General features: G+C 40.0%; 1 protein-coding gene across 1 annotated transcript in view; it reads right to left on the reverse strand.

Annotated features, from left to right (window-relative positions):
- INTS4 (integrator complex subunit 4) overlaps nucleotides 1-17,551 on the reverse strand; it is a 118,342-nt gene that overhangs the window by 55,672 nt on the left and 45,119 nt on the right. Inside the window, exons 6-9 of the mRNA XM_045818356.1 lie at nucleotides 13,185-13,370; nucleotides 12,521-12,571; nucleotides 8,655-8,743; nucleotides 7,605-7,725 (exon numbers count right to left, since the gene is read on the reverse strand). Of these exons, the coding sequence (XP_045674312.1) occupies nucleotides 7,605-7,725; nucleotides 8,655-8,743; nucleotides 12,521-12,571; nucleotides 13,185-13,370 (447 nt within the window). The remainder of the gene's footprint in view (nucleotides 1-7,604; nucleotides 7,726-8,654; nucleotides 8,744-12,520; nucleotides 12,572-13,184; nucleotides 13,371-17,551) is intronic.

Raw genomic sequence — 17,551 nt, forward strand, 5'->3', positions numbered from 1 at the left:
GTCTCTAGTCTAGAAAATCAAAGATCCCATTGTGAAAGTCAAAGATCTAATGAATAATAATATGAAGATAGTCAAAATCAACTTTCTTTGTGTTCACAAGAAATTGAGATCACAAATGAAAATTAGTAGCCCAGTGTTAATTCGATACGTAACTAGAAGGGCGGAACTGGAAGGGATGTTCCAGGCCATTTATACCACAGACTGGTTCTTCCTAAGGCAGTGCCACGTGCAGAGACTGGCACTGATCACTAACCCCCCCAAAATTGGTAGAAGTGAAATTTTCCCACTTGAGTAGAAATAGGACTTTACAGCAAACAATGAGGCTGTACAGATTTCTGGATGTGAAAAGACTTTGGGCTTGAGATGGAGGAACCAAGAGCTATCAAAGCAGCGTGAGAATTCACCAACAGTTACCTGAATAGGTTTCATCCATCCCGTGATGGATGAAGACAAAGCATTCTACTGGTTTCTCCCCCATGAGCACATTATTGGCACAGCTGTAGCGCAGAACTCCAGGGGTAAAATGACTTCCTGAGCTTCTGCACACTTCCCTCTGCAGTCATGCACCACCCTGCTCACAAGAGTCTCAAAGCTGCCTACTCCTTCCATAACACACACACCAAGATGCTCCTGGCAGACTTTATGAATGGTGCGCTCATTATAGTTCAACTGAAAGGATTTGGTATATTTAACGCATTAGGTTTGATGGAAAATAAAACATTCTTGGAAAAACCTCAAGTCTGGTATAGAAGATGGCAATTTACAATATTATTTATACAACTAGAGGTGTCCAGGAACAGATTCTGAAAAGGCTGGACTTGTATTACAGTAGGTGGATATTTCCATCTCTAGAACTCTGATGCCATCATTTGTGAATATTCTATTTAATGATTCCAGGAACTGTCATTCCAAAGAAGAATAAAAGTATAACTTAAGTGAAATCGATGCAGTTGGTAACAATCAGAATAGATGAAACAACATCCATGTGACCAATACTATGCATTTCTAGGAAGAATGTAACATTCTTCCCTTTTCTCACTGTTAAGAGGATAAAAGGGTACAAAGAGCAGTCTGAATTTTCAAACTTTTGGCTGCTTCTTAATAAGGAGAAGGTATTTTCTTATAGAAAAGATTTGTGTTTAATGGATGGAACAAAAGTGACAGAATGATGCAAGAAAAATCTTTGCTATTGTGTGGAGATAAACTGCTGCTTTATTATTTATTAAGTGGTAATCTGTCCATGAAACAGAATGAAGTATCCATTTGGAATATTTTTCCTCATATCACCTTCCATGCTATCATTGGGAACATTTCTGGAATCAGCACTTCCATAACTTGGTGATGAGTGGTGGAGGGTTACGTGTACAGAAAGATAACAAACTGGTGAGTAGTACATTTCTTTCTTCAAAAGCAAAGTTTTGTGCAAACAAGTGTGTTCTCTGAAAAAGTATGCATGCACCCATGACTGACTAGACTTCGCTGCTACTGCACAAACTCGTTTCTTCTCAGCAACAGCAAGAATATGTGAGAAAAAGAAATTGAAAGCACTAAAGTAAAACGAAACGCCAGTGGAATTTATTAGTGCTATCAGGAATACTGTAGTCTGAATGTTATTACTTACGCAGAATTGCACATATTCCTTTACAGTGACTTTATCAAAATAATGGAAAACATCTTATTTACAAAAGAGTATTCATAATTTTGTTATGGATGGTATTTTTATATAGAATTTGAAAACCCTGTGTGTGTGTATATATATTACCTATCATCTATCTATCTATCTATCTATCTATCTAATCTCCAACAGTTCTAGGGGGAAAAAAGATGCTAAATGAGCCCACATAAACTGGCTTTGATTCAAATAACACAAAGTAGACATTTCTTCTTGCCTTTCTTTTTCTAGTCTCAAGGCTGTTCAGTTCAGAAAAATTTAATTATTTTAGACAATATGCTGGCTTTTCCTTCATGTTATAAGTAGTCAAATGACACCAATCATATCTTATATCAGGCAGGAGCCAGCAAACTATGGCCTGCTGGTAACAGCCCTTCCTGGTTTCAGAAGCTTTAACCCTCCATGGCTAACACTGTGTAAGAGACCTTGGGACCATAAGCCACTAAGGAGACAAAGCTTATCTCCCTGGCAGGGGCTCTGCCTCTGCCTCCTTTACTTCACACTGCCTGGCCCCGAATCTGACCAGTTAGCCAATGACTGGTAAGATTCCTCAAGAAAAGGACAAACTAAAACAGGCATGGTCACAAAGGGGCCATTAGGGAAGGACTTGGGAGGCTATAGCAAAAGGGGGTGATGGACCCTCGCCCCTCGGCTTTGACATAGCTTGAGTCCATTCTGCCTGCAAGAAGTCTCCTAATCTCTTGGCTGCTTTACATCCCCTGCCCGACTTAAGCCTGAAACAACCCCGGAGGTGGGTGCGGCCCTGTGCTGGAATAGGCAGGTTCCCCAGGGCTATCAGGCCTAAGAAAGAATACATAAAATCCTGTGAAAACTGTTTTGCTAAGAATGCCCTCAGTTTTCTGATAAGGGTCCAAACATAAAAAGAGTTTGTTCCCCAAAGTTTTACAGCCCTTTAGCTAACTGATCCTGACTCAGAATAGGCCCTCATAGTTCTTTGAATGTTATCTATTGTTTGATCCTTACTGCCTGACAATGATTGATGAGCTCTACCTGTAGTTTTGTGCAAATTAAACCCAATAAAAGCCCACCGAGGAAAAGGCTCCTGGCCCTTCTCCTTTGAGATTGTTCACCTTTTCTCCCCAAGCAGATCGTGTCTTGGTAGACTTATTCTCCTCTGCATAGCTGGGGGGCGGGACCTGCAGGCAGAGCTCCCCCACAATGGCCCATCAGCGAAATCCCGCCCACTGCCTGTTTCTATACAGCCCACACCAGCTAAGGATGACTTTTACATTTTGAGTGGTTGAGGAAAAATAACAGTTTGTGATACATGAAAATTATACTAAATTCAAATGTCAACATCCATAAATAGTTTTACTGAAACAAATACACACAAAAGAAAAACATCTATATTCTTATCTACTTTAATCAAGACAAACATATTCAGGTAAGTTCTCTCCAAATGTACTATCACCATTACTACACAACCTATAATCATAACACTAAGAAAGCCACGATATTTAAAAAACTAGTGTGTCAAGCCTTCTTTCAAGGCAAAAACTGCTCCACTAGTGTAATAACATAAGTCTTATGCACTCTTTGAAGGCTCCTAGCCTCTACTCAATTAGGTGATAAAAAGAAAAGCAAACCAAAAAAAAAAGATGAACTACTATGTGCAATGTTAAACTGCCCCTGACCAGGACATCTTCATTTGCCCCAGGAAAGCACTGCCCTGAGAAGACTTAGCAGAGGTAAAAGCTACAATCTATCTGAAAATGTTATAATTTAAGGTCAAAGACTTCTGGAGGCTTATACATAAACCTTATTGAATAAGAGAAATGAAACATCTTAAGAAGAAATTATTGAACTAAGGGCCATATTCTAGATAACACATCAATTATCAAGATTATTTACAAAGTAGTGACTGTATTCTAAATAACTGAATGGAGCTGTGTATTTGGAAATCACATTTCTTTCCCTTATTAGGGCAATTACAGATAACCAAAAATCAACCTTTTACATGGTTTTGAATTTTCTTATACAGGCCACATCTGAAAATGTTTATTCTACTATAAGCCAAGAATGGAGACTATTTCTGGTTTGTGCACAATGGACTTAAGTTCTTAAAGAACCTTGTTTTTTATCTCTTCTTGTGCTTTACCTGCTGTGCATCCCCCACACTGAACATTATTCCCCCACACCAAGAAGTACTAAACTCTTTATGATTTAGTATGCTAGTACAGTGTAGTATTAGTATGTATACTATTATACTTCTTCGATGTCTGTGATCATATGTTTTCCTTCCCCACTTCTTTACCCAGCTAATTCATATTCAGCCTTCAAAACTCAGCTCAGAAACTGCCTCCTCCAAAAAGCTTTCTGTGGCTGTTAGGTGCTCTTCCCTAAAGCACCAGGTATTATAAATGACCGACTGCCTTTGTCAACCTACCAGACTACCAACTCTTTCAAAGATGCAGACTATGGCTTAGTGTTTGTTAACCTGATGCATATGTGGGCTGAAGGCAACATGTAGTTTGCCTGACCACAGATTTTGTCTACTCAAGAGTCAGTGCGGGCAGTTTAGTTTGCCTCTTCGACTACACAGAGGAACCAGTAAACCAGCAGGGCCTTAACTGCACAACGACAGCCCCCAATGTGTAACTGTACCCTTACTAGGAAGGGATTCTACATGGGCTTTAGATCATGAGGTGCTATTTAATACCTATGTGGCCGCGGACAAATTACATCACTTTCCTAAACCTTAGTTTTATTATACAGGGAGGGCAAAAGCAGGTTTACAGTTATTCATATGGATAATACTACGTTAATAAATAAATAATAATACAAGAATAAACTCTGCCCTGGCCAGGCGGCTCAGCTGGTTGGAATGTCATCCTGTACACCAAAAGGCTGCCGGTTCAATAGCCAGTTGAGGCATAAACAGGAGGCAGCTAATCGATGTTTCTCTCTCACATCAATCTTCCTTCCTCCTCTTTTTCTTTCTCTGTTTCTCTCTTTCCTCGCCTTTCTCTCTACAATCAATAAATATATCCTTGGCTGAAAATTAAAAAGAAGAATAAACTCTGTTTTGTGTACTTACATTCTAAACTCACTTTTGCCCCACCCTGTATATAAAATGAGTAATATAATACCTTCTCAGAGAGTTTAAATATAGGGGAGCCCAATCCACAGCCCACGGGCCACATGCAGTCTAGGATGGCTATGAATTCAGCTCAACACAAAATTGTAAATTTACTTAAAAATCTTTTTTTTTTTTTTTTTTGCTGACCACTTTTCATTACTGTTTGAGTATTTAATGTGTGGTCCAAGACAGCATGGCCAAAAGGCTGGACACCTCTGGAAGGATTAAAATTTATTTGCAAAAGTGAGTATGTACATGAGTGTGTGTGTATATAAGGAAGCGAGTGTACTGCATGTGTATGTGTGTATAACAAAAAGTGTCTACCTTAGTAGGCTAGAAACTCTATAAAAATAAGTTATTAGTAGCAAGATTAGAATATTAATTACTTTTGAAGTATAAACATAATTACTTACATAATTGGGAACTGTTCAAATTTGAAATTACTGAAATTATAACATAAAGAACCTAACTCAAGTTAGAGTCATCTAAGTGGAAACCTTTCAATTTACCACTGTAATTCAATACTCACACAGCTTTATATAAATGAATTTCAGATCCTATGGGGTACAAACTGAAAAATCTGAATGACCCAGCTTTAAGGATTACTTTTCTGAGCTGCCTACTCAGATAAAGATGTATCAATAAATTATTTCTCTAAACAGTCCCCCACTTCTCTCTCACACGCACTCTTTTGTTCTCTCTCACACACAAACACCACATACACGGTAAATGTTAAATAAAAGAATTTGATGAGTGCCAGCTGATGTGGCTCAGTGGATTAAGTGCCAGCCTTCGAACCAAAGGGTCACTGGTTCAATTCCCAGTCAGAGCACATGCCTAGGTTGCGAGCGAGGCCCTCAGTGGGGGGTGTGCTAAAGGCAACCACACACTGATGTTTCTCTCCCTCTTTCTCCCTCCCTTCACCTCTCTCTAAAAATAAATAAAATCTTATAAAAAAGAGTTTGATAAATGAATAGATTGTTCTAAATTTTAAAATATTAACAGACCAAAACAAAGTTTTAAAATGTGAATTGAAAAATAAAATCAACAACAACTGGTTTAACTCTGTATTTTATTATGAACGAACGGTACAATTTATAAGCAGAAAATACTGAAATCATCTAGGTTCCTTATTATTCCATGAAAATACTTCACACAGGTTTTAGCAATTACCCCATAAATACTGGTCATAGAATAGGATTATCACTGGTTCTATGTCCAATACAATCAGGTACAAAAGCATTTAACCAGCAATCTTACCAATACTGGCAGAGTTGGAGGTCCTCAGAAAGAAGTGTTCGAAAAGAATCTCAGATTTTCTTGCTGTGATATTTACAAAAAAAAAAATTATTTTTGTTTTTATTTATTTTCAGAGAGAGGGGAAGGGAAGGAGAATGAGAGGGAGAGAAACATCCATGTGCAAGAGACACATTGATAGGTTGCCTCTCACATACCCCAACTGAAAACTTAGCCCTCAACCCAAGCGTGTGCCCTGACCAGGAATCAAACCAGTGACCTGTCAGTTTGCAGGCCAGAACTCAATCCACTGAGCCACACCAGCCAGGGCCTTACAAAATTTTATAGATACTTATATATATTTATATACTATAACCACTCCCACTATCCCACACAGTAGAATACATTACAATTTATAAACATTTTCATAGACAGTATCTCATTTGAACATCATGACAACCAGTGAGCTAAATAAGAGAGTTATTAACACCCACTGAACAGATGAGGAAACCGAAACTAAGATCAAGTGATAGCTCAAAGGTCAATAGTCCTTCTATAAGACAAATGCATCTCTGAAAAGTTAAAATTTTTTAATAAATGTACTATGAGTACCCAAAGGCAAAACAGTAGCAAATACCACCCTAAAAGTCAGGCAATTAGTATCTGAATATCATTCTACAATTTTCCATTTGTGTAAGTTGGACAATTTCTTTCTCAGAGCCTCAGTTTTCTCACCTGAAAAATGGGAATAACAACATCTACATTGCTGGGTTACTGTGAAGAGTAAATAACATCATGTACATGGAATCATAGCAAAGTACCTAGGTCATAATGGGTGCTTAATAAATGGTAGAAACTATTTTTATTGTAATTTTCATTTTTCTCTAGGCCTTACTATCATATGCTAACAAGTTTAAAGAGAATAGTCTTTAAAATTCTTTCTAGTTCTAAAAGACTACTTTTCCATTGGAAAGGTAAGCCATTTCTTTTTATTTTAAAAATAAATACTAGGATTTCACCCTGGCTGGTGTGGCTCAGAGAGCACTGGCCTGCAAATCAAAGGATCGTGGGCTCGATTCCCAGTCAGGGCACATGCCTGCGTTGCAGGCCAAGTCCCCAGTAGGGGGCGCACGAGAGGCAACCACATATTGATGTTTCTCTCTCTCTTTCTCCCTCCCTTCCCCTTTCTCTGAAAATAAATAAAATCTTTTCTTAAAAAAACTAGAATTTCTGATAGTGGGTTACAATGGTCCCTATCCAGTAGTTTCTCAAAATGTGTAAGTGTAATAGGTAATGTGTTCATTAAGCAAAGTGTAACTTATCCTGACTGGTGTGGCTCAGTTGGCTGGGTGCTGTCCCACAAATGGAAATGTCACTGGTTCAACTCCTAGTCAGGGCACATGCCTGGGCTGCCAGCCAGGTCCCTGGTTGTGGGTATGTGAGAGGCAACTGATCCATGTTTCTCTCTCTCTCTTTCTCCCTCCCTTCTCCTCTCTCTAAAAATAAATAAATCTTTAAAAATAGAAAAAGAGAGAGAAAAAGAGAGAGAGAGAGAGAGAGATCTTTGAAAAAAAAAAACCGAAAGTGTTAACTTACCAATAGCTTTGCAGCTTGAACTCGAACCACCCAGGAGCCATCACTGACCATGTGACAAATTTTTCCAAATGCATCATCAACTAAGCGAATTTCTTCATTAGAAGAAGGGATTGGGACAATGCTAAATTAAAAGAAAAGAAACCACAAATGGCAAAGCATACACCTAAAGCTTCAGGTTCGATAAAATGGAAATGACAATGAAGACTGGCACAAGTAGAAATGATAATTAAATAATTAAAATCCTAGAATGATGAAATACATTTCATAGTAAACAAATGACTCTGGGAATATAAACCAACCCTTTTAGTTACACCGCAAATTTTCACTATCTTGAATAAAAGTGTTTACCTTATCAAAGATACAAAGATTTGTGAAGATACTAAAAACTAGCTACCACCGAGTATTTTATATCTTTATATTTATATCTTTATTCTGTATTTGCATTGCTGTCAATATAGTAAATCTCACAATAAATTTACATAAAACATACTTGCATATCTGGTCCTAAAAGAGGAATCAGATTCTAATTAGTCTTGTTAAAAAAAAATATATTTATATATATATTAGTCTCTCCACTTTAAAGAATCACTGTGAGACTAAATGATTTGATTACTGCAAAAATATTTTTAACCAGGAAGACACTACATAAGGGATTGTTAGTCTCAAACCACCTGGTATTTTTATCTGGCCCTTGTATTTACTGTAATGGGCCCCAAACAATTTTAAAGATTTAAAAAGGGTGGGAAGGGGGTGAGGGAGCCTCTGCAAAGCACTTGAGAAAGACAGTCTCATCCTTTCATTTACTGTTCGTTTATAGAAGAGGAGGTTGGGACTCAGAGAGTTGAAATATCTTTCCCGAGATACACAGAAAGTTCATGGATGACAGAGCTAAAGAACAAGGACCAGGCATCTGGTCTGTGCTTTCCCCTAATTCATACTGCCTTCCAAAAATCCAACCGACATTCCTTTTCCGGAGGTGGGCTTTTTGCATGGTAGGAGGAGAGAAAAATGGCTTACGACGAAGAAAAGCTGGCTCATACCCACACTGACCTTTCAGGATAGAGCTGACTGACAACCCAGATAAGCTGGACTGCAGCACTGCGCACTTGTTCATAGTCATCAGAGAGCAATTTACAGGCCTGCAAACAAGGATTTCAAAAGTCTGTTAGTATTGTTTCCCCCCAGGGGATGTTCAAACTATTTTGACAATGAAGACTGGGTGGCTAGATAAGGATGCCAATCATAATACTTGTGGATGCTTTTAACTCCTTAGGCCTTTGTCCAACAAAGAATTCTTGGCTTCTGTCAGCTGCTGGGTCTGTGTTCTGTGAAGCCTCCTTCCCCATGTCTGCAAGCAGAGCCACAGACCGACAGCACAAAAGCCATCTAGAATAGCACAATTCCAGCAAAGTGGGGGTAGCCCACATTGCTGTTCTCACAGGCTCGAACAGTAGAGATAGTTTTTTTCTCTACCTGTAAAATCAAAGCACGAATTTCGGAATGACAGTCCATCTGAAATAAATGTACAATTTTAATGACTGAAAGAGGCCAGATTTTTCTGTTTTCCTTTGGTCTGAAATGGAATATCCCTACTCCACTCAATCATAGCAACACTCTAGACTTAGACAACACCCAGAACTCCTCCATGTCTGGGATTTTCAAATTCTATATTCCATGCTCTGAGCAGAACATGCTACTCCACCAGCTCATTCATTTTCATGACTTAATCCATCATACCTGCTCTTCAATCCCACTTAAACTACCTAACCATTTCACAAGGGTTTTCAATAATGGTACTACTGACTTTTTAGACCAAATAATTTTTTGTGAGGAGCTGTCGTGTGCATTGTAAGATGTTTAGCAGCATCCCTGGCCTCTACCCACTAGATGATTGTAGCACCGCCTGCTCCCCTGCCACCTGGAGTTTCAACAGTCAAAAATACCTCCTATCCTAACTGACCTTTCCCCAGCATTTGACACTGTCTCATTTGACATGAGACCATGAGACCTCCCTCCTGCCTTTTCTGTAATATATTTTTTCTCTTCCTCCATCTGGCTGCTCCTCAGTGCCATTCTAGGGCTGCTTTCTTCTGTCTACCTCTTAAATACTGGACTTTGCCCATAGCTCCATCCTTGGTTTCTTTCAATCTTCTTACTCTCCCTGAGCATCTTCATGCTCCCTTGACAGTAATGGCTCTAGCTCTGATCTCTCCTGAGCTTCAGACCTTCACACCTATTTATGGCCCGCAATTTTCCTCAACCCTTCAAATGCAACAAAACAATTCATTAGGTACCTACCTAATTCTACCTTCTATCTCAAATTCTACACTATCATTCCCCCTTACTTCCTTAAGGCTCTTATTGTGGCTTGCTTAGTGTTTAAAAAAACAAAAACAAAAAACAGGCCCAAACTGGAATCACTTGTGCTAACCCCCACTAAGACTTAAAACCTAACCAAGCTAGTTTCAGCTTCTTCCAAGAATGGAATTTTAAACCAATCAGTCTGGAATTTCCTGTTCAGCACTATTGAGGTAATCTGCCTGGTAAGACCCCCTGCCTTCCCCCCCTAAGGGAAAGTAACCTTGCCCAGAGTAATCCACTCTTTTAATTTCCTTGCCCCACCTTCTTTCTGCCTACAAAAACCTTCCATTTTGTAAAACTCCTCCAAACACCATCCTATTTACTATAGGGATGTTGTCTGATTCATGAATCATTCAATGAAGCCAATTAGATCTTTAAATTTACTTGGTTAAATTTACCTTCTTAATGATTTGGCTTCCCACATAGTTTTCCAATAGGGAGAGAAGGGGCTGGTCACATCAACCAACCATTCTGAAATCATTCTACCTCATTTTCTAGAAGAATAAACTTGGTGCACACAACAGTCACAGGAGCTTAGCTAGTTGTCATCTTCCTCTGAAAGATAAAACCACTTCGATAGGCTAATAACATCTGGTCTCAGACCACAGATTTAGATTGACTGTCTCTAGATTCCTGCAATTATTCTACAAGAGAAATGCTACTCTGTAAGGTTTTTTGGCAAGGCAATCCACTTCTCCTAGTTATACTATGAATTCATTGTGCCTTTCTTTACCAATACTACAAAGAAATACTACAATAACCACGTGGTAACATCTCATATGATCCCAGGATCTTGGTCATCCTCCTCCAGTTCATCAAGTGTGGTGCCCAAACTGACTTCAAGTTTGGCCCAAGCAACCAAAGATCAGCAAGTCTACCACTTTCTTTATTCTGAACACTACACTTCCCTTCGTATACTCTGATATTTATACTGAGCTACCTAAATCCTCCTAAAAGTTCTTTCCACATATACTAGTGTAAGAGGGTGCAGCCAGGGGGCCCCCAAAAGAAGGATTTGTAATGGGGTCCAGAACTCAGGGTGTCCAGGAAATATTAAAATTATGGGATGTCCTTACCCCCGCAAGTCTGAACTGGGAATGGAACATATGGAGCAGGGCCACTGACAGCTGTTTTGCAGACAACCTCTAGAACGGTCATTTAACATATCTATAATCTTTAACTGGTTTCATAGATATGTTAAATAGCTGTGGCCATGCTTTGAGCCAGGGGGATAGGGTGACTTCTACCCAGGATATAACTGGGAGCAACTCTCCCTGGTTACAGAGCCTGAATAAGAGCTTGGAGATGACTGGCTCCACACCACAGGGCCATGCCTGCCTGGACTTTTTATGGCAGCCCAGAAAAGCTGTAAAAATTCAGGAATGCTGGCAAGTGTAGCCAATTGTGGGAAGAGTCCAAAATGGGGCTACAGAGGAAGACTGGTGCTGGGATTTAAACCCAGGTGCGGCAGCCATGAAGAGAAGAAGCACTCGGCTTTAGCAGAGAAGAACCATGCAGCTTTAGTAGGAGACAACCATGCAGATGTGGGTCTCCTTTTGCCATGCAGCTTAGGAAGCTGGAAAGCAAGATGTAGCAGCAATGCAGAGCTCTCTCTTAGCAGCTCAGAAGAATGCAGGAGAGACACTTCAGGAGGGAAAGGGGTGAAAGGACTCTTGCTGATGGTTCAATGAGAAGGTGCTACGGGGTTTTGTATTAAGAACTGGAGATCCTGGTGACACAGCTGATAGTGCTGGGAACCGAGGGAGGCCTGCCAGCTGAGCACCAATTACTGGGAAGAGCCAGGGGCTACCTGAGCCACAGACCTCTATTTCTGTTCCTGAGATATGGTACCCCAGACTGGGCAAAGGGGGGAAGGAACGACTGTGTGTGTTTGTGGGTGTTTTAAGGGACTTCGGGATTTTAATGAAGACATTAAGTCATTACTCTTAAGTCTGTATGACTTTTGAATAAACAATTCCTTTCCTTTTCACCAACCTCTGACCTGGAGAGCTATAATTCACTGGCAGCTGGCAAGACAAACCTAATACAGGGTGCCTCAAGAAAAGGGAGGTTCCATCTGGTAACATTGTGCGACCCTTTCTCCGGTGGCCAATCAGGGAAAATCATGGGAGACCATATGCCCAGTAGTTTTACAATGATGTAGCTATTTGCACATGCACAGTAAAAGCCCACCAAAACTAGCCAGGAAGGATCTGCCCTGTAATAGAGTCCCTCCAGCCCATAAGGTCAATCTCTGCTTGGAGTGGGCCTGCTCCCAAGTTCTCTGCTATAAACTCTGCGTGTTCAGTTCAATTCTTTGTCCCAATCACCAAGAACCTGGTTACCTGTGCCCACCTGTGACACTAGTGCTATTCAATTACATATCCTCCTTACTCTTCTTAGAATGTATATTTTGAATATAACCTCACATTCATCCCAATCAATGCTATGCTATTAGTGAGGTGAAGCTGTACATTCTCAAATGCTGACAACCAGTGTGCCACGTTCCCAGTTCCATACCTCCCCTTCCCTAGCAGATAAGTCATTTAAGGTACCTGAATATAAATTGTTTGGTGTAACTTCAGTCCTCTTTCATGGAGCTGCAACTATAAAATAAAGATCTAGGTTAAGTGATTGGGGGAAAAAACCCATACTTCCAATGTATCCCCACAATCTCATATATTTCCCCCCATTATATCAGGTTAACACGGTTCTCCTGCCGTTATTCAAAATCACAGCTATATAAATAAGAAACCTGGTCAGAGACATTTTTGTAGACATACTCAAACACTTAATAAATCTAACCAATAGATTCTCCTAAAGGGATATGAGAAAAATATGAAACAATGATAAGGCTGAGGAAAAACTGATTAACACCATCTCCTCCTAAAAAGTACCCCACCAAAGTGGGTAAATTTCTCCTGTATATCTGAAACACAGAAAGTACAGTACCACCTGAACCTGATGTAATAAAACATGCAGGGAGCTTCCATGTTCCAGAAACAAAGGAGAAAGCTACCAGAGAAGCCCAAAGAAAATCACATCTTTTATGCAGAAATGTGTGCCTTTAAGCTCTTTGATGCTACCAAGCCTTCCTGAAAAGTATGCATAAGGCGTATCCCAGCAGGGAGATTCAGGATGTATGCAAGGCATCATTAGCCATATACAAATGAAAAATAAACAAAACTATCCCCATTTAGTTTCCATGACCCTGTTTACCATTGCTTTTATAGCTGCTGTTCTGACACGGGGGTCTTGGTCACTGAAGTAGTCCCCTATAATCTTCTGGACATCTCTGACAGCTAGGCCTTCTGTATCCTTTGTGACACTTTTCTCCAAAGAGCCAAGGTTACCAAGTAATTGTAGGCACTTATTTCTTACACCATGGGAAGTATCTGTCAGGTGCTATAAAAAGACAGAAATAAAGGACACATTAAGATGTGTTAAAAAAAAAAAAACAGAAACAAAAGCATTCTATCAGCTTAAGGAATGACTTTGAACACTACATTCTCCCCACAGCCTGCCTAATATCATGTTACCTGAGTATGTATCTTCCAAAAAGAATCATAAGTCCTTAGAAAATAAAAAATAAGACTCCTATTTGTTCATCACTGTGGCCCTCCCCCATCAGCTGGCATTTTGCCTTGTAAAGAAAGGTAGGACTGAATACTTTAAAAGTGGCCTCTAAATTGCATTTATTTGTTATCAAATCTAAAAACAAACCAAAATTTATAAATTTTTAAAACTTAATATCCATACACTGTTATGTAAAAATCTTAAGTGTACTGCTCAATTAAATTTCACAAAATAAATACACACCTATAACAGCCCCCCTGATAAACAAACAGAACATGACCAACAACCCAGAAATCCCCTTAGGTCCCTTCTCAGTAACTAGTCCACCACCATCAAAAATAGCCAGTATCTTAACGTCTTATTTTTTTTTAAGATTTTATTTTTAGAGTGAGGAAAAGGAAGACAGATGGAGAAAAATATCAATGTGTGATTGGTTGCTTCTCATACACCCCTGGGTGGGGACCTGGCCTGCAACCCAGACATGTGCCCTGACTGGGGATTCAACCAATGACCCTTTGGTTTACAGGCCCGCACTCAGTCCACTAAGCCACACCAGCCAGGGCATTAACTTCTAACACACAGATTTATTTTGTGTATTTTTGTATTTATAAAATTAAATAGTATCTGGTTCCTTTTGCTTAATATTATCTTTGTGAAATTGGAGATTACAGTATGCCATACAGACATGGTTCGATCATTCTCATTTACTGTATAGTATTCCATTTGTGGATATACCACAATCCATTTATCCTTTCTACCGCTGATAGATATTTGAGTTATTTCCAGTTTGGGGCTACTCTGACTGCTACTATGATTATTCTTGAATATGGGTTTTGGTGTACATGTTCACATTTCTGTTGGATATATATTTAGCAATACAACTGCTGAGTCATAGGGCATGCATATGTTCAGTTTAAGAAGACACTGCCAAATAGTTTTACAAAGCCTTTGTACTAATTTACACATCCATCACTAATCCATAAATGTCCCAATTTTGCCACATCCTTGCCAACATTTAGTACTGTCAGCCTTTTTTCATTTTAGCTGTTCTCACCACATTTTTAAAAATATATTTTATTGATTATGCTATTACAGTTGTCCCATTCTCCCCCTTCACTCCCCTACCCACCCCCTCCCACCCACATTCCCCCCTTAGTTCATGTCCATGTGTCATAAGTTCTTTTGCTTCTACATTTCCCATACTATTCCTGCCCTCCCCCTATTTTCTACCTATTGTCTATGTTACCTATTCTCTATATCTTTTCCCCCTCTCTCCTCCTCCCACTCACCTGTTGCTAACCCTCCATGTGATCTCCATTTCTGTGGTTCCACTCCTGTTCTCTTTGTTTGCTTAGTTTGCTTTTGTTTTAGGTGTGGTTGTTACTAACTGTGAGTTTGATGTCTTTTTTTACTGTTCATATTTTTTATCTTCTTTTTCTTAGATAAGTCCCTTTAGCATTTCATAAAATAAGGGCTTGGTGATGATGAACTCCTTTAGCTTGACCTTATCTGAGAAGCGCTTTATCTGCCCTTCCATTCTAAATGAAAGCTTTGTTGGATAGAGCAATCTGGAATGTAGGTCCTTGTCTTTCATGACTTGGAATACTTCTTTCCAGCCCCTTCTTGCCTGCAAGGTCTCTTTTGAGAAATCAGCTGACAGTCTGATGGGAACTCCTTTGTAGGTAACTGTCCCCTTATCTCTTGCTGCTTCTAGAATTCTCTCCTTCATTTTCACCTTGGGTAATGTAATTATGATGTGCCTTGGCATGTTCCTCCTTGGGTTCAACCTCTTTGGGACTCTCTGAGCTTCCTGGACTTCCAGGAAGTCTATTTCCCTTGCCAGATTGGGGAAGTTCTCCTTTATTATTTGTTCAAATAACTTTTCCACTTGTTGTGTTTCCTCTTCCCCTTCTGGTACCCCTATAGTTCGTATATTGAAACATTTAAAGGTGTCCCGAAGGTCCCTAAGCCTCTCCTCATTTTTTTGAATTCTTATTTCTTCATTCTTTTCTGTTTGGTTGTTCCTTTGCTCCTTCTGGTCCCTTCCATTGATTTGAAACCCAGTTTTCTTTCCATCACTATTGGTTCCGTGTGCATTTTTCTTCATTTCACTTATTGTAATCTGCATTTTTTAATCTAATTTATGACCAAAGTCCACCGATTCTGTGAGCATCCTGATCACCAGTGCTCTGAACTGTGCATCTGATAGGTTGGCTATTTCTCAGTCGCTTAACAAAATTGGCTCTGGGGTTTTTAACTCTGTTTGAGCCATCTTTTTTTATTTTATATTTTTCCTTTGGTCTGGTCGCGCCTGTTACATATGAGGGGCGGAGCCTTAGGTGTTCACCAGGGCGGGGCACCTCAGTCGCTGGGTTGTGACGTTGTATGTGGGGGCGGGGTTCGAGGGGGAACAATGGGGCCTGCTCCGCTCTCACCAAGACTCCAGTCCCCCTTGCAGCTTCCCACAAGCAAATTGGTCCCCTTTGGTGCCGGCTCCCGGGAGGGTGGGCTTGTGCACTCTCTCGGACTCTGGGTTTCTCCAAGGAGCCTCCTGTGAGGCTGAAAGAATCTCCCAGCCTCACCTTCCACAGGTGTTTTCAGTCGGTGCCTTTAGGCTTTGTTTCCCAGCACTGGATCCCTAGGTTGCGCGGTCTGTGTCACTGCCCATTTTCACTTAGTTTGTCTGTACTCGAACTGGCAGCTGCGGACAGCCAGCTGCCTTGCAAGCCTCACTGGGTCTGCTCGATGCCTCCCGTGCCCAGGGTCTGCCACCAGTCTGTCAGCTGAGGTCTGCGCCCTGCGCACGAGTCTGCCAGCCCCCGCTTTTTCCTGCCGGTACCCCTCAACCCCTCTCTGTAGGCCTCCGATTCTGCCCCTCCCTACCGGACTGGATGTATGGTATTCAGACTTCCCTTCGGTTCATTTCTCTCTGTTCTGGTCATTTTTGTTTGTAAATTCTTGTTGTCCTTAGTTTTGGTTGCGCGAGGAGGCACAGTGCAACCACCTATTCCTCTATCTTGGATCCTCTCCTCTCACCACATTTTTAACAAATTATCAGTTATCTCTTTCTTATACCTAGTCCAAAGCTACTAAAATAAGCTATTTATATAATGCAGTAACAAGAACAAAAATACCTTAATAAAATGAGGTTGCACAGTAAGTCATAACATGGTGTGGAACTATGCCTTTTAAACTTTTTAGTCTGAGGCCCAAAGTAAGAAATGTCTATTACATTGCAACATAGTACTCACACACAAATATATACACAAAAAGTTTAACAAAACAATATTTACTATTATATCTTGTGATGTTCTCTGATGTCTGAATTCTATTTTTTTCTTTTTTATTGAATTTATTGGGGTGACAATGGTTAATAAAATGTATAGGTGTCAGGTGTACAATTCTATAATAAATCATCTGTATACTGTATTGTGTGTTCACCATCCCAAGTCGTATCCTCCTATCATCACCTATCGCCCCATACCCTCATCTACCACCTTTCCCCAAACCTATGGGAATCACCAAACTGGTGTGTGTCTCTATGAGGTTTATTTTTCCTTTACTTAATCCCTTCACCTCTTTCACCTATTCCCACAACCTCCACCCTCTCTGACAGCTGTTAGTCTGTCCTCTATGAGTCTGTTTCTCTTTTTTTATGTTAGTTTATTTTGTTCATTAGTGAAATCATATGGTACATGTCTTTCTCCAACTGGTTTATTTTACTTAGCATAATGCTTTCCAGGTCCATCCTGGAGAGCTGTTGCAAAGAGTAAGAGTTCCATCTTTTTACTAGCCAAATAGTATTCCACTGTATAAATGTACCACAGTTTTAATGCACCCATGTACTGTGGGAAATTTGAGCTGTGTCCAAATTGTGACTATTGTACATAATGCTGCAATGAATATAGGGGTGCATATATTCTTTTGCATTAGTGTTTCAGTTTCTTTGGATATATTCCCAGAAGTGGAATCGCTGTGTCATAAGGCAGTTCTATTTTTAATTTTTTCAG

Source organism: Phyllostomus hastatus, unplaced genomic scaffold (assembly GCF_019186645.2).
Source record: "Phyllostomus hastatus isolate PE091 unplaced genomic scaffold, TTU_PhHast_1.1 phas_scaffold_317, whole genome shotgun sequence".
Lineage (NCBI taxonomy): Eukaryota > Metazoa > Chordata > Mammalia > Chiroptera > Phyllostomidae > Phyllostomus > Phyllostomus hastatus.